At 42.1% G+C, this 16,073-nt stretch overlaps 1 protein-coding gene across 2 annotated transcripts; it reads left to right on the top strand.

The window, feature by feature from the left end:
- Window positions 1-531: 531 nt before the first annotated feature.
- Window positions 532-15,874, top strand: DNAJC21 (DnaJ heat shock protein family (Hsp40) member C21). Of its 2 annotated transcripts, none has more exons than XM_055790774.1 (12): window positions 532-730; window positions 1,061-1,154; window positions 2,189-2,312; window positions 3,230-3,352; window positions 7,167-7,471; window positions 8,747-8,898; window positions 9,252-9,339; window positions 9,582-9,737; window positions 10,120-10,159; window positions 12,822-13,012; window positions 13,407-13,479; window positions 14,187-15,874. In XM_055790774.1, exons 1-12 carry the CDS (start codon window positions 634-636, stop codon window positions 14,349-14,351), a joined length of 1,608 nt encoding a protein of 535 aa, XP_055646749.1. In that variant the 5' UTR covers window positions 532-633; the 3' UTR covers window positions 14,352-15,874. The 2 variants fall into 2 exon arrangements, with proteins under 2 accessions (XP_055646749.1, XP_055646748.1); XM_055790773.1 differs by having other exon boundaries at window positions 13,404-13,479.
- The last annotated feature ends 199 nt before the right edge of the window (window positions 15,875-16,073 follow it).

Raw genomic sequence — 16,073 nt, 5'->3', positions numbered from 1 at the left:
CACAGTTCCTTTATCCTAGTGCCCTTGAGTCTTACCTCTTCAGCAGTTTGTTTTTTTCTAGCGGTTACCAGTCCCTGTCGGAAGGCTCCTTATTTACATTCTCGCGGAGCTCATCTACATCGGTGCTAACCGTCCCTTGTGAAGCGCCGGGTGGCCCGAGCCCCGGGCCTTCTCCGGCAGCCCGCGAGGCTCCTGTCGCGGGCTGGTGTCTCTGTCGCCTGTGCAGCTCCTGCCCGCAGCAGTTTTAGGGTTTTCACCGTATTTTCTCGCATCGTTTGCGCCCCGCAGCACTCAGGCGACTCTAGCACAAGGCGCTTGGTTATGTCGCATCGGGTGCCTGCGAGGCCGGCACGGCGGTAGGACGGGCACGGCACCCCCCGTGTGCCCCCCGCCGCCGCCAGCCCGCCGGGTGGTACCGGGTGGGCACCGGGTGGCACCGAGAGGCACCGGGCGGCGGCCCCGCCCCCTCCCGCGGCCTGCGCCCCGCCTCCCGCCCCGCCTCCCGCCCGCGCAGCGCTGCCGGCGGGGGGGCGGGGGCAGCCCGAGGCCGAGGGCGCCGCGTGTGGCGAAGCGCCGGCCGGCGGCGCGGTACGGCGCGGCGCGGTACGGTACGGCACGGCCCGCCCCGCCGCCATGAAGTGCCACTACGAGGTGCTGGGCGTGAAGCGCGACGCGGCCGAGGAGGAGCTGAAGCGGGCGTACCGCCGGCAGGCGCTGCGCTGGCACCCAGGTATGGCCGCGCCGCCCGCCCTCCGCGGGCCCGGCAGCAGGCCTGAGCGGGGGGTTCGGCCCGCCTCGGCCTCGCTTGGCCCCGCCGGCCGCCGCCTACGCGGAGAGAAGCCCCGTGTGCTCGCAGGCGGCTGCGCTGGGCGCTGCGGCGGTGGCGGGCCGCGCCGGGTCTGTGGCGGCGGCCGGCGGGGAGCGGGGCCGGGCCGGGCCGCTCGGTGCTCGGCGGCAGCGCTTCCGGCTCGGCGTGCCCTCCGCGGTGGCCGGAGGGGCCGTGGCGGGCGCCGCCGTCGTGCCCTGAACCGTTCGCAGGTTTTCTGAAACTGTCTTGCAGATAAAAACCTAGAGAACGCGGAGGAAGCAGCGGAGCAGTTCAAGTTAATCCAGGCAGCGTACGACGTTCTCAGTGACCCCCAGGAAAGGGCCTGGTGAGTCGTGCGTGTCGGGTGGCGGCCGGGGAGAGACTTCTGTAGTGCTGGCTCAGCCAGGACTTTGAATTTGCTTCTCACTGGGCCTTGCTGCAGGTCAGCACGGGCCTCGGTGGCAGGAGCAGCCGCTTTGGTTCTGGTTTTGAAGGGCCCTCGGTGGCAGCAGCGGCCAGTTTGGTTCTGGTTTTGAAGGCGCTGAGCACCATGCGCAGCGCAGCCACGGGGAGGCCCAGCCGCACCCGCACCTTCCTCGCAGTGCTTTGGCAGGTGGTTGGGCTGGGTGCTGAGGAATGCTCTGGAGACACGCCAGGTTGGCCTCTGTTCCTTCCTCCCAGAGCAGGAGGCAGCTTGCATCTTAGCGTAGGCATTCCCCTGGTCACAGTCCTCTCTGCCTTGAGGGGGAAGAGCCAGCACCACGCCAGGGTGCCTGTAGATGTTTAGTATGCTACTGACTGCTGCAGACTGTAAGCCTTAATGACGTACATGGTGTCGTGTTTCTGTAATAGGCCTCATTTGAAACAGCACACACGTCTCTCAAAGAGATTGCTACTTTAAGTGTTCTGTGTCGCTTGTTTTTCAAACGGGCCGGAGCGTCTACCAGATTATGCAGCCAGAGCCACCTGTACTGAGTGTGCCTTCCTTGAAAGGGAAGTACTGGTTTTCAGTTTTTAAATGCTAACGTATGACGTGGGGTTTTTTGTGTGTGTTTTTAAAGCACGTGATGGTATAAATAATGTCCTACCCATTTCTGAAAGCTTATTGATGCATATTACTCAAATGTGTTTGCTAGCCGCCCATTAAGAAATTGCTGCTATAGATACTGCAGTTAGAGTAAGACTAAGTAAGCTGAAGGTCAAGAGAGAGTATTTACTGAGCCTGTCTTTTTTTTTCTCTCTGAAGACTTTGATATGAGATGCAAATTCCAGACACTGGGCTAAGCTATGCATCGAGGTGATACATGTGCTGTATTAGCTCACCAGCAATGGGAAATGTTCTGTGGCTCTACAGCCTTGATACTGTGAATTTTTTGATAGGTATGATAATCACAGGGAGATTCTGCTGAAAGGAGGACTTGATGGAGACTATCAAGATGATAGTTTAGATCTGCTGCGCTACTTCACTGTTAGCTGTTACTCTGGATATGGAGATGATGAAAAGGTAATGAATTAGTTCATCTTTAATGAACAAGTTTAAATTTCATGAGAAGTGTTGGCATTTGCTTCATGTTGGAAAGCTATGTGTGGAATTGTTTAGCACAGGTAGTAACAATGCTTACGCAAATCTTTCTAGGACAAAACTTATGCTGTATGCTTAGGGAAGATCTAATTCCTGCTTATTGTCCAACAGTTACTTAGTCATAACTTCCAACTATACCATACAACTGCGGAGTGTGTGTATGTTATTTATTGAAGTTATATAGTGAAGCATTCCAATGTTTTGCAAGACCATCTGTTTATTCAGAAATACCTTTTAGCAAGCTAGGATGCTTCAAACTGGGGTGGGCGTGGCGTGGGAAAAGCAATATAGCAACAGTCCTCAGCAAAAGTGTGCTCCTATAATTGAATTCCTTCTTGGATTTTAAGATACTCACCGTAACTTAAAAAGGTCCAGGTGATTAGAAAAACCTCTGCCAGAGAAAATTCCTATCTGTCTTCATGTTACTATACTAGGAGTGAGTTAGAAATATCTTAATCTAAAAAGATAGGGTATTTAATATTGAATTTTATATTTGGAACTTCTTCAGAACTCAATCCTGTGTAACCAGAAACTTACCAACATCTCCAGCATGCTGAAACTTTTTTTGTGTGTGTAAAGATTTGAATACAGGTGCTTGATATCTGAGAGGGACAGAGACTACACGGAGGAGATGGAAATAAAAAGAATGTGAGAGATTAAGAACTTTGTTAAATAGAAGGGACTTGCTATCTATGGCAAGTGCTTACAAGGCCTTTGCCCTGATTTTTGAGCCACTGTTCCAGAGTTGCGATGTTTATCTAACACTACTGTAGCTAAGCATTTGTACATCTATGATTGAGCTGTGCAAAATGAGTTGAAACTTTTTTTTTTAATATCAGGGATTCTTTACAGTCTATCGACAAGTTTTTGAAAAGATTGCAAAAGAAGAGCTGCAATATACAACCCAAGAAGATACTGAAGAATTCCCTATGTTTGGATATTCGCAAAGTGACTATGATACGGTAAGAGCAAGAATAAATCTGAACTGAAAGTAATACGGTTAAGTCATTACTTTGTCACACACTGAAATCGAAGGAAAGGTTCCTGCTGACCTCTGAGGTGAATCCAAAACTATGTAGCTGCTGTCTTTTCTACTGTTTACTACTGCTAGACCATCCATTACTATAAAGGAAGTGCCTGTGTTCTGATTCATAATAATTTAGGTGATTTAAAATTGGTATTTCCTGTTGGACTATATTTTTAGCCAAGCTTTTAGGGTAGGTTGTCAGACAAACACTTAACAGGGCTAACCGTTAATTATGCCAATGGAACTTAAGTGCAGCACAAGGCCTGTAAAACAAAAGAACAGATTTGCTTTGCGTCCTGGTGAGAATGATTTACTGGTGTTTTAATGCACCTTACATTACAAAAAAGGATATTGAGGTAATTTTTTTTTTTTTAAATACCATGTACTGTCTTGTTTCCTTTAGCAAAACTGCATAGCACTGCATAACACAGCCTTTAGAAAACTGGAGATGTGTGTCGCGACGGAGGGAAGACACAGTCACTCAATATGAGTGATCAGCAGACTTTGTTTATTGTCCCTTACAGTCACCTTTTATGCCTTGTTATAATTAGCTCATACATATTACAAAAGTTAAGCTCATTATTGGTTAGTTGCCTAAATACCAAGCCCGCCCCTAGTTTCTCTTCTGTAGTTATCTGTTCCCACCTGCAACATTCTTTTCCCACCGAAATCTTCCTGTTATTGTGTAACAAGGACAGCCAAAGACAGTGTATTTTGCTTTACTTCAGATAAGCTGAGAGCGATGTGCATTTTTGTCCAGCCAGCTGGACTATGTCTATGAGACCTTTTTTCAGCTAGCCAGTTATCCACAGATGTGGTAATTGACCTGCAATGTGAACTTCCACTGTGATGCTCTTGTCACCTACGATTATTCTGTAGTAAGATTTAATTTCCAGAATATTGCATGCTTTCCTTTGGGAAGCAAGAAGAGAAAATGTGTGTGGGGTGTTTGAATTCTTGTTAGCTGGTTTGCCAACTATTTGTTGTATTCTGTCAGGCCTACAAAGTTTTTTGAAGTTAGCGGTATTCCTGTGTTGAAATTAAATAGTAAAGCAATACCACTTACCCCAGTGAATAACTGCACAATATCAAGAGTACTGAAATGCTTTTTGTAGACTGCTGCTTCTCCCTGTCACTTCTAGTAGAATTGTACTGTATGACTAACTATTTATGAAGTTTAAATTGATGCATACCTGAAAAATTAGTAACTTCAATGGTACAAAACAACTCTGGAGTTTGAAACGAAGTTACAAATCAAACTGAAAAGTGTCACAATGGGTGTTTGAATGTCAGGTAAAATTACAGGATGGCTTAACATATGGAAATCTTTCCCTGGAAGAGAATATTTAGTGCCTCTGAAACTGCTAAAATCCCTCTTTTAATGGGGTTACCTTGAAACATCATTTGGAAGCTGTTTTATCTGAGGCCATGGGATAGATAACGATTATAGATGCAGATTTGTGCTGTCAATAACTGCAAAAATGGCTGGAATTCTAGCACCAGCATGCTTTGACATCTGCCTTGTTCACACTGTTTTGGAAGCAGCACTTTTTTGCTTAAGGGGATTCATAAAGGTATTTCATTTATGAATTCAGTTAAATGGGAATGTTGTCATCTCTGTTATATTCAATCACGAAGACATTACACTGTCAGAGGATCCCAGCATTACAGTGCCTACTTCTGTACTCGGTGGGAGTACCATGGGAAAAGAGTTTTAGAAGGGGGCTACAAAAACTCTGCAGAGGCTTCAAAATCTGTGATGTGAATGACCTCTGGTTCAGTCTACTGAGTTAATTCGCAAGAAGCCTGAGAGGCAGCTAGATCAGTGCCAGGCAGCCAAGGAAGATATACTTAAGTCTGTGACTCTGCAGGTCTTCATGGGGAGAAAAGACTTGTAGGTCAATTAGATGCAGAAACAAAAGCGATTGGCTCAAGGTATAACTAGTAGACAAAACAACCACCTGGGAGTTTGGCAAGAGCTGCTGTACAGTCTTCCAGAGAATGTCAGAGATGCGCTTGTATTTCAGGTAGCTGCTGAGGAGGAGGAAAGTCTTAGCTCATACAGCTGGTGAAGGGGAGAGTGATCCCTGTCATCAGTTGATGGCCAGGCAATTGTTCTGCACAGAAGATAACCCCTTCTGAAGCAGAAGTCTGACATAGGGAGTCTTAAGCTCGCTTAAGTTATTGGATTAAATATTCATATTGATTGGTTATTATAGAGCTGGAGTTTTGTGGTAGCAGGGAAAAACCATAGTGACTTAGCTGCCAAAGGCCACAGCCATGAACCTTTGCTTATAGATAGGCCATTAGAACTTAGCGTTGAGGTGTTGATAGTTGTAGTCCATTTGAATACTAGTGGCAGGAGGAGAAGAGGGGATACTAGAAGAAGAGATTTTAAACTGTTAGGTTAAATACTTCTATGAGGTATTAAAAAATACAAACAGTAGTGCAGGTAGAAGTAAGTCATAAAAAGGCAGCTTAATGTGGCAAGTAATGTAAGAAGGGAGTTTACATCTATCTTGCTTCCTGAATATACAAAATGCAGAAGGTTAATAATTACTTGGAGAGGAGTAGAGAAAAAGATCAAAAAAATAATTATTATGCCATTTTATTAATACAGCATTTACTTATGCATAGTAAAAGGAAGGAGAATTGTGGATAACTGGCTAGCTGAAAAGGGTCACATAGACATAGTCCAGCTGGCTGGACAAAAATGCACATGGCTCTCAGCTTATCTGAAGTAAAGCAAAAATACAGTGTCCTTGGCTGTTCTTGTTACACAATAACAGGAAGATCGGGGTGGGAAAAGAATGTTGCAGGTGGGAATAGATAACTACAGAAGAGAAACTAGGGGCGGGCTTGGTATTTGGGCAACTAACCAATAATGAGCTTAACTTTTGTAATATGTATGAGCTAATTATAACAAGGCATAAAAGGTGACTGTAAGGGACAATAAACAAAGTCTGCTGATCACTCATATTGAGTGACTGTGTCTTCCCTCCGTCGCGACAGAGAATAAGGAAAGATCATTTAGTGTTTCTGTTACATTCAGAGCTAGAGGGCATCATTTTAACCTTCAGTGCTAAGTTGCTAACAGAACAGCAGTTAAGTGCATCTTGTCACATTATTATATTAATGCAATTCATGGTTCCTTGCTATTGTATGTGCCAACAATTTACATGGGTTAATAAAAGAAATATTAAACAAATTAATGAAATAAAAATCCATCAAGGGCTATTAATTTCTGTTTCGCTCAGAGACGGAGAGAATATACAGAGACAAAATAGCATTATGTGCATGTATTTATTTTATTGCTCTTATTGTGCTGGTCTTTGGCTGCTGTTGGAAACGAATGGCTGACCTTTGGTGTAATTTAGTATGGTGGTTCTTGGGCAATATGTGCATATGCCTGCTTGCAGACAGTAGTGTATCTGATTCAGTTTGACAGGAAAAGTACAGCACGGCTAAGTAACTAAGCACTAGAGTCAGCACGATTCAATCCTATGAGGAGATACTTTGTAGAAGTTGCAGTTTGGAATAGTTTAGACAAGGCTGTTGATTTGGCATGGTTTGAAATTTTAAGAATGATATTAGAGGTTTCTCTAAACCTTCATGTGGTTTACTTACACTCTGAGGGAAAACTGTGGCCTGTATAGAGGACACAACTCCTACAAAAGTCCTGAATTTACTTGGTATGGTTTTTGTCCCTGCTCCTAACTTGTTCAATTTTTTTCTTTTTTTCTCAACAGGTAGTCCACCCTTTCTATGCATATTGGCAGAGTTTCTGTACTCAGAAAAACTTTGCCTGGAAAGAAGAATATGACACACGACAAGCCTCAAACCGCTGGGAGAAACGAGCTATGGAAAAAGAGAACAAGAAAACAAGAGATAAAGCCAGAAAAGAGAGAAATGAACTGGTCCGTCAGCTAGTAGCCTTTATTCGTAAAAGGGATAAAAGAGTACAGGCTCACAGAAAACTTGTAGAACAACAAAATGCAGAAAAAACTAGGAAAGCAGAGGAATTTCGGAGGCAGCAGAAACTCAAACAAGCCAAGTATGTAAATATGGAACAGATCTTTTCTTTTAAACTTGGAGAAACTATCCATGGGGATACTGTGTAGACTTAGATTCTAACAGTAGCTCCATTTGGTCTTTTACATCCTTGAAAATATTATGTATTTGGTTTTGTAATATATATTAGTCTCAGGTCTCAGCTTTTTAAAACTTGAGTGTCTCTGCATTTTATTGACATGTAGAGATATGAGATAACCAGGGAGTGGTTATCTGTGTGCTGCAGGTAACTGGCTGCAATAGCACAGAATCCAGCATGATCTGACTTCCCCACTTAAGTAAAAGTTAATTGTTATCATTGTTACTTCAAAGAAAAAAGAATGTATGCTTTGAAATGAGGGAGAACAGGACTGTGACAGCCTGGACTTAGATCAGCTTCATCTGCCTTGGAACTGCACCTGCTAAAAAGAAAGTGAAAAAATGAATTTAGTTTTGCCTTTCTTTATAGCTCTTCAGAAATGACCCTTTCATTGGACTAAATGCATTTTTTCAATGCTTTTATTTTTCCCAAAAGAGGAAGAGACAATCTCCCAAGTGTAAGCACAATTTATTCTTCCAACTAGAAGAGCTTTTTTCCTGCAAATGGGAGGAAGTAGCTTAAATTTTTAATAAGAATGCACTTGCAAAATAATTGCATATTGAAGAAAATTATGTAATAATAATGTATATGTGATAAGTTACCTGTATTTTATTTTTACTGAAGGGAGAATGAAGCAGAGCTATGCCTTTACTGACAAATGGCTTGATAATTCTGAGTCCAGGAGCCAGCTGAAGCAAATTCAGCTGTGCTGTGGTGCACTGATTGATAACGCGGGCCACACTTAGATTTGGAAAACTGAGCTGGTACATTTCCATAGCACAGAGTCAAGGAGTAATGTGCTGGTGGCTTTTGTGGTCCTATACTGTTTGTGGATTTGAATCTGCCAGCAGGTAAAAACAGCTATACTGCTTTGAGAATTGAGCTTACCTTCCTGCTGGCAGCTTCATATTGACCATGGTGCATAAGCACTTCCTGCCTGAAATTCAAGCAGGACCCACCTGTGCTAATACCTCTTTATTTGCACTGTAGATGTGCCCATTGACATCACAAATTAACTGCCTAAATTTCCAGGCCCTACAGACAATTTTTTGCTCCATCATATGTTCAGAACTTTCCTCCTGAAATGCCAAAGAACAAGTTTTCTTCTAAGTAATACTGTTTCTGTAATTCCCATCTCATGGACACAACATAGAAGTTACTGTATTATTCTACTTGAAGGCTTGCTGAGCACTATGAAGAGCAGAGCTGGATAACGATGTCAGATCTGGAGAGAGGGTTGCAAGAGATGGAGGCACAATATGAAAAGGAATTTGGAGATGGATTAGATGATGAAAATGAATTAGAAGAACAGGAGACAAAAGGCATTGGAGGTATGGGGTGTAGGGGGATGATCTGTATTGAGTTGTTGCAGCCAGAGTATTGGCTCACTGTACTTAGAGCCCCTGATTCACAATTCTGACTGTAGTGCCACTCCCTGCCTCCAGCTGAGGGGTGCCAGGCTAGAGTCTGACCCTCTCTGGTGCTTTCCATTGAATATGAGAAGACATCAAACTACAATGGTTAATTTATGCTGATGTATGATTTGGTGAGATGGTCTTCTGCATGTCAGTAATATAAAGAAGCTGAATGTCAGTGTTATGACTATTTGCTAGACTTTTAAGGGCAGCTTACTCAAAAATCACTCGTCTGACTTTGTCTTTCTGATCCCCACTGATCTCTTTAGACAAAGTGAATGATGAAACTGGAGAAGCTGAATTTGTTGATGGTCTGTACTGCCCTGCTTGTGACAAACTGTTAAAAACTGAGAAAGCGTAAGTGCTTGTGGTTGGGGATTTGGGGGTGAGGCTGTTGGGTTTTTTAACATTTTAAAAAATGTTTTGTAAAGACTTTTTAACTTCATAACAGTCAGTATTGTCTTTCTAGTAGAGACATTGTCAGAGCAGAATTTTCCATACTTGGTAGTGCTGGATAATGGGCCTGTTGTTAATTTATATGTAAGTAGAACAGTGTTTGCTCAGAGCTACCTGCAGTAACAATCTGCTGGTCTTCACAGCATGAAGAATCATGAAAAATCAAAGAAGCATCGAGAGATGGTAGCACTGTTACGACAGCAACTGGAAGAAGAAGAGAGGTTTCCTGTGTCTTTGGATGATGCAGATGAAATACATACCAAAGAGGAGGAAGAAACAGAAGATGTGTCTAAGCAGAAGTACTTTAAATTGGTTTTAATTTTACTGTGACTGATGATTTAACAAGTCTGGAAGGGCCTCAGAGGGAGTTTCTGATGTTTTATAGTTGTGTGGGAACTCACAGTATTGTGTGATTTAAAATATTTCCTAGCATCAGAGTTCCAGTAAAATGCATGCATTAGTATGACTGGATTTGAATGTTGTAGGATAAGTATCATATTTTCTCTGCTTCTTAAAGTTAGAAAATGAAGGTAAGGAAAAGCAGCAATTATTATTTTTCAAACAGGAACTTGCACAGGGCCAGTGTTTATTGATTAGGTATTTTTTGTCAGTTGGATGCTGGCATACATAGAAAATGAATGTGATTGAAAAAGAGATGATTTTAAATTCTTATCTTTATAGATTGTCAAAGAAGCAGAGGAAGAAACAGAAAACAGTGATGGTATGTAGTCATAATAATATTCAGGGAACTTTACAACCCAGTTCTGTTATCTCCTAACTAGTTTTTTTTTGTCCTGAAAAATAAGAACTTGATATTCTACAGAACTTGAAGAGTTTTTAAATTTGTAATTCTTTGACTGCAAAATAATTTTTTTACACTTACAATCGTATTTTATGATAATCATCTCATAGACTTCACTTTGTTCTGTTTGTGCAGATCCTAATAAATGTGGTGCTGGATCTAAAAAGGCTACACTCTGAAGTGTAAGGAAAATGGATGGAAATGGGCAGATAGGGAGAATGCAAGGAATTGATCAGAAAGACCAGCAATGGCCTTAGTGTGTTAGCAGCTCCATTTTGTGTTGGTGGTTTTCTGCTTCGGTTGCTAGAGTTCGTATAATGTATTATTTGCTAATCTCTAACGTGGGGTGGGCGAAGTAACACAGTATTGGCATCCTACCGACACTGTAGTTGTTGGAACAAACACATCCATTCCACCTTTCACTTGAATTGTAAACACAAGTAGCACCCATCTGTTGTACTCTAGGTTTTGAGTCTATGCAGGATTTGACAGATCTGTGCTGACAGCAACAGGGTGAAATTCAAGAACTGCAAGCTGTTTCAGGCTTGAGTGGCAGGAGTGCCATAGTGAGCAAAGTTTTCTGTCAGCCTTCCTCAAGTTTGATCCTTTTCAGCTCTTACCTGCCTGCTTACTAGCTTAATCCTAGCCTTGTCCCAGTGAGATTGTCTCCCACGTTTGATCACAAGCTCTTCTGCGGCCCGGACAGTAGGTGCCACTCTTGCCTAGCATGAGCTAGAATCTTGTGCAGCAATATTCTTCTGGAAACATAATCTCTGTCCTCTACCAAGCTTTATGGGGTGCAGGGAATCGCTGTGGTTTTCGTTTTCTTTTCCTGAAGGTAATTAGCCAAGTTTTTTTCAGGTAGCTGAGACTTACAGGTGATAGTTTTGCGTTAATGTAGTGTTAGGCCAAATGTGTTATCCTGCTTTTGAGAGCTGTGTTTTGCTTCAGACAGGCTCAAGCGTTGACCTTTTGCCAAGTCTACCTCTGTCTTCTGGTATATGGAAAAGACTGCCAGTGTTTCTGATGTTAGGGAGGGAAAGTACAGTGTGTCTAGCTTCAGTCAGCTCAGTTATTTTGGCTTAAGTGTCCTAAAGCAGGTATTTAGTCTAAATAATTAACATTTTGTAGAACTGTTGTCTCACAAATGGAGTTCGTTACTCAGTGTACAAAGAGCCAATCTCATATGCAGAGCCGAGATCCCATTTATCGCATGTCTGTGCAGAGGTGGGTGCTGGGTTGTAAATCCACAAAGCTGCACCTCTTAACACTTGCTAAAACATTTTATATACTTTGAACGATTGTTAATAATGACATTTCGTGACATTTAAGTTTCACTGGTTCTTACCAGTCTTGTCTCCCATTAAAAGGTACAGTATTACTTTTTTCACCTGGCATGTTCTGTGGGGAGGGGGCTTTGTTAGCTGGGGGCTTTCTTTGCTCCAGGGTGGATCTTTTAGTATGTTAATTAGGCTGGTTCACACACGGTTCAAGTAATTTTCTGTCTGCTTTCATTAACCATTTGGTTCTCCTTGAGCTTATCTTGTTAGGCCTTAGCTTGATGTATTTATGGTGCCTGCTCCTTCTCCCAAGGCCTGTCTTACTATTTTCAAGTTAAAAAACAGACCGATCTGTTAACCATTTACATGCGTATGTTTGATCTAATACTGAGCTGATTGACTATGAAGTTAGAAGAAAAGCCACTATCTTGTCATGTGAAATTGCAGCCAGAACAGAATGAGCCCTGTGTGTAATTTAAAGCTACCTTCATTCTCCTCTTGTGTGGTTTTAGAGGCTGTTTATTGGTGTTTCTTATTGTTGTCTCTAAAGCAGAAGTCTGTTCCTGGTGTGCAACAAGCCAATGTTACACACGGAGACGGGATAACTGTTTTATTCCAGAGTTACACAGGTCAGGATGCTGGCGAACACAGCCAGCACACCGCAGTACAAAGTTACAAACACGGTATGCAGAATCTTACTGCACTTTCCCTGCCCAGAGGGATTTGCTACACATCTGCATATCCATCACCCAACTTATTTTACGACTACACTTGCTCTCTGAGGAAGGGTCTTTTAGTGGGCCTGGGACTCTCCCTTAAGGGGTGTGATTTTTAGTATTGCTAGTGAGGATAGTTCACTTCTAGGGTGAGGCTAAAGACCTTGAGAGCCAACTAATTGGAGTTTCACACGAACGAGGTAATCTAAGTGCGTACGGCTTGCCCGGCAAGGAGAGGATGCTCTTTGTCTTTCCTTAGGCTGACCCCCTTCATTAGAAGTTCTTTCATTCATCATTCTTGACAACTCTAGAGGGTCGGCCTGACCTAAACTCAGTGCACATATAGTAAAACACTCAAGAGTTCAAGGATTCAGGAGTTTAGACAACATCAACAACAGATGGCTGCATCTTTCACATCTGAACTAAGGTTTTAATTGTTACAATCTCACTGAAAACACAGTAAATTTAAGAGGATCCATGGCTTTGTTCTCCCCACCCACCCATTTCAGGTGAACGAGTGTAATACTACAAACATATCACTAATGAACTTGAAGTAGTTAACTTGCGTTTCTTCTGTTTGGACAGACTTATGAGGACTCTTTTGATAGAAGTACTGATGAAGAAACAGCTGAACAAAAGGAGGTGCCCAGCATGGACAAGGACAGTGGCTCAGCAGAGGAGCTGGTAAATGATGGCCAAAGATGTGCCATGTCAGAGGATGCAAGTGCTACAGAAGATGTTGGCCAAGTGAATGAAGCAACAGCTGAAGTAAAAAGGTGCGCTCACTCTCAATACTGCAGTCACTGTTGTGTTCTGTGTTGTTTGATTCTGTCAAGTCTAGATTTACTCACCAGCGTGAATGGGGGGCTATGCAGTTGAATAAATGATATGAAACATGGGGTGTTAGGACCTACTCCGGAAATGGTGTTTGACTGCAGTTCCCTGCCACATCACTTACCAGTACCTGGTTGATCATCTAGCTGCATCTTGAGATCAAGAATTGATCATATAAATTAAGTTGCTTTTTTTTTTTGCTGGAAGCACTTGTGTTGTGTTGTGTGAAGGAAGAACAAGGGAAAGCAGCGGAGACAATATTCAAAAACCATTGGAAGCTCTTAAATGTTGAACGTTCTTGTGCACTGATCTTGGTTTCTCTTTGTCTGTCAGCAGTGCTAAGCTTAAAGGAAAAAAAGCCAAGGATGCAAAAAAGTCTGCTAAGGCATCTTCAGAGCACCCAACAACGGTATGTCAAGTCACATTATTTAAAAGCTGGTGGTCATATTACTACAAACAAGGTTAGCTGGCTGATCACCTCCAGTCCACAAATTCTGTTTCAGTTTTCTGCTTACTTTTTAACTATACAGGTATTTCTAACCATGTAATTTTAATAGAAGCTAGGAGACTGGAACATCAGCTCTTGTTCTCTCAGAGACGAGCAGGACTACATTTCAGTTCTAGGGGTTGCTAAAGCTCCATATCCAAGGCAGTTCAAAGCAAATAAATTAAACAACTGCAGACAGAGCTGTTCTCATCAGGCAGGTGACAGGCAGTACTGTTTTGCATCTTTCCCGATATTGATGCTTCCCAGAAAGAGCAAAATCTTGCAGTAATTACAACCAAGACATATTAAATTCGCTAGATCCGAGAGCCTGAAGTGTTATGTATATAATCAGGTGAGACCAAAAGTATTATCTTGAATTAGATTTGCAATGCTTCTATTTTTCTTCTGGGTTCTACTTAGTACTCTCCCAAATTTCAAGAAGTTATACTTGTGATTTTTTAAAGCCACATATTTAGTTGTTAATCACTAATGGAGCGTCTGTAATAGAAACAAACAGCTTATTCACATTTTGTTGTCTTAAGAGGAACTGTATGCAACAAATTGTTGTTGTATTTATTACGTGTTCCATAGAAATATGAAGCATTGGGGTTTTTTTTTCCTCATTGCAGAACGAAGTTCCCTTCTACTGTGTAACCTGCAACTGTGCATTTCCATCCCGAAATAAACTGTTTGAACACCTAAAAGCCACAAAACATGCAAAAGCCACACAAGCACCAGCTGTAAATGGAGCTGTAAACACCAGAAACAAAAAAGAGAAACGTAAGAACAGATAGAACTTTGTTACAGTGACAGTCTTCTGTACATGAAAACTCTCCCAAAACTGAAGGGTGCACACTGCCTGTGTCCAGAGTTAAACAAGCAAGACTACTTATGGGAAAAAAAGGAAGATGCAACAAAAAGAGTATTTTCTTGTGAAGGAACCTGTGCTTTCTTCTGGTTTTATCTGCCTTTCTTTAATTACTAGATTTGACCTGTCATCTCAGCCGCTTTCACATTGGGGGTGGAGAAACAGTAAGTCACAGCTACTCACCTTGTATTCCTGTAGAAACTTTCCACACACAGAAAATAATTTCTTCTTTTAACACTTGCTGCCTTTCTTTGGAGATGGCTGAGCTCAGCCAACAGAAGGGCCTGTGTTTCTTTGATCATTTATTAAAGACGAAACATCACCAAGACATGGAAAACCACAGGCTTTTCTTCTGCCATCCCCAAGGGCCCTTTCAAATTACTTAATTACATTATAAACAGCAGACAGAAGGGCAAAAGAGTAAAATGACAATGCTGGTTAATCAGTTTTGACAATTCCTGTTGGTTTTGTACATCTACCTGCATGATGTGTTGCGAAAAAACAAGTCTAGTGGAAGAGCCTTGCTGGAATAAATGAAGGTAGAAATAATAAATAAATATGAGTGAATAAATTAAATTTGTTCTGATTTCTAGTGAAAAACATAGGAATTGGTATTGCACTCTGTTCAAGTGCATGATCTACCTGATCTTGAGTAGCACAAAAAAAAAAAAAAAAAACAAAACATGTTTTTCAAGTGGAAATGGGTTTTACACAGGAATTGTCAGTGCAGTTGGAGAAGGCAGTGCTCAGCAAGGGCTGTATGTTGCTTAGCAAGCCCGTAGAGTGAAATTTTCCAGACATGATGATCTTGCATTAACTAAGTTCCTCTAAAGTTTCAACTCATCACGCAAAATGGTAGAATATTCTCCTTCACCCACAAGTTCACATGTAATATTTATTTAGTCAAGGAATTATTTAAATGTTAGAATTTGAATGAAAGTGGAATGATAAATGTACAGCTCTTACTGACTGTCCACAATGTGATTTTTTTTTTTTTTTTTTTTGGGAAACTGGAAGAAGTAATTAACTGAGACATTAAAAAAAATTATTATGTGAGAAAGAAACGTGGCATCCTATTTCACCAGCCAGAGTTTTCATCTTTGCTAAATGACTAATAGATGTGCTGTGCAATCACATAAACAGCAGATGGAAAAGAAAAGCCTGTGTTGGAGAGGATGATGACTGGATTAGAGTCCCATGAGAAAAATAATTACTGTAATTAGAAACTTTTCAACTTTGTGCAAATTTATTTTTTTTTCATGCTCTAATTACAGTGTATCCTTGCAGTCAGGGTAAACAGTTTAAACTCTGAAACCTCCAGTTATGTTCTGCTCAGGGTGACCGGCTATGCTTATGCAAGTGAAATCTTACAGACTGAACCCTGCAGTATTACTTTTTGACTTAATTTTTTTTCTTATTTAAATAAAAATAAACTTGTGTGTTTTGCAAGTGCTTGTATGTATTGAGTATATACGGCATGGTTTTGGTTGGTAGTGGGGGTTGGGGCAGCAGCAGTGGTGACCACTGTGGAAAGCCATCAGGGACTACCCTGCACCAGTCCCAGTCAGCTCTGCAACACCCAAACTGGCAGTGCACGGCATGGTGGAAGGGCCCACAGCCAGGGCAGCAGGAGGCAGTCCCCTGCCAT

The sequence above is a fragment of the Falco peregrinus genome, chromosome Z (genome assembly GCF_023634155.1).
Source record: "Falco peregrinus isolate bFalPer1 chromosome Z, bFalPer1.pri, whole genome shotgun sequence".
NCBI classification, from domain to species: domain Eukaryota; kingdom Metazoa; phylum Chordata; class Aves; order Falconiformes; family Falconidae; genus Falco; species Falco peregrinus.
The sequence above is the reverse complement of the archived record's forward strand: the minus strand, read 5'-3'. Positions and strand labels throughout refer to the sequence as shown.

Excerpts from the sequence above, each read along its gene's own strand:
- DNAJC21 (XM_055790773.1), top strand. The coding sequence starts at position 634 with ATGAAGTGCCACTACGAGGTGCTGGGCGTGAAGCGCGACGCGGCCGAG. Across the intron at positions 2,313-3,229 it reads GATATGGAGATGATGAAAAG|GGATTCTTTACAGTCTATCG; the intron begins GTAATGAATTAG and ends TTTTAATATCAG. Across the intron at positions 8,899-9,251 it reads GGAGACAAAAGGCATTGGAG|ACAAAGTGAATGATGAAACT; the intron begins GTATGGGGTGTA and ends TGATCTCTTTAG.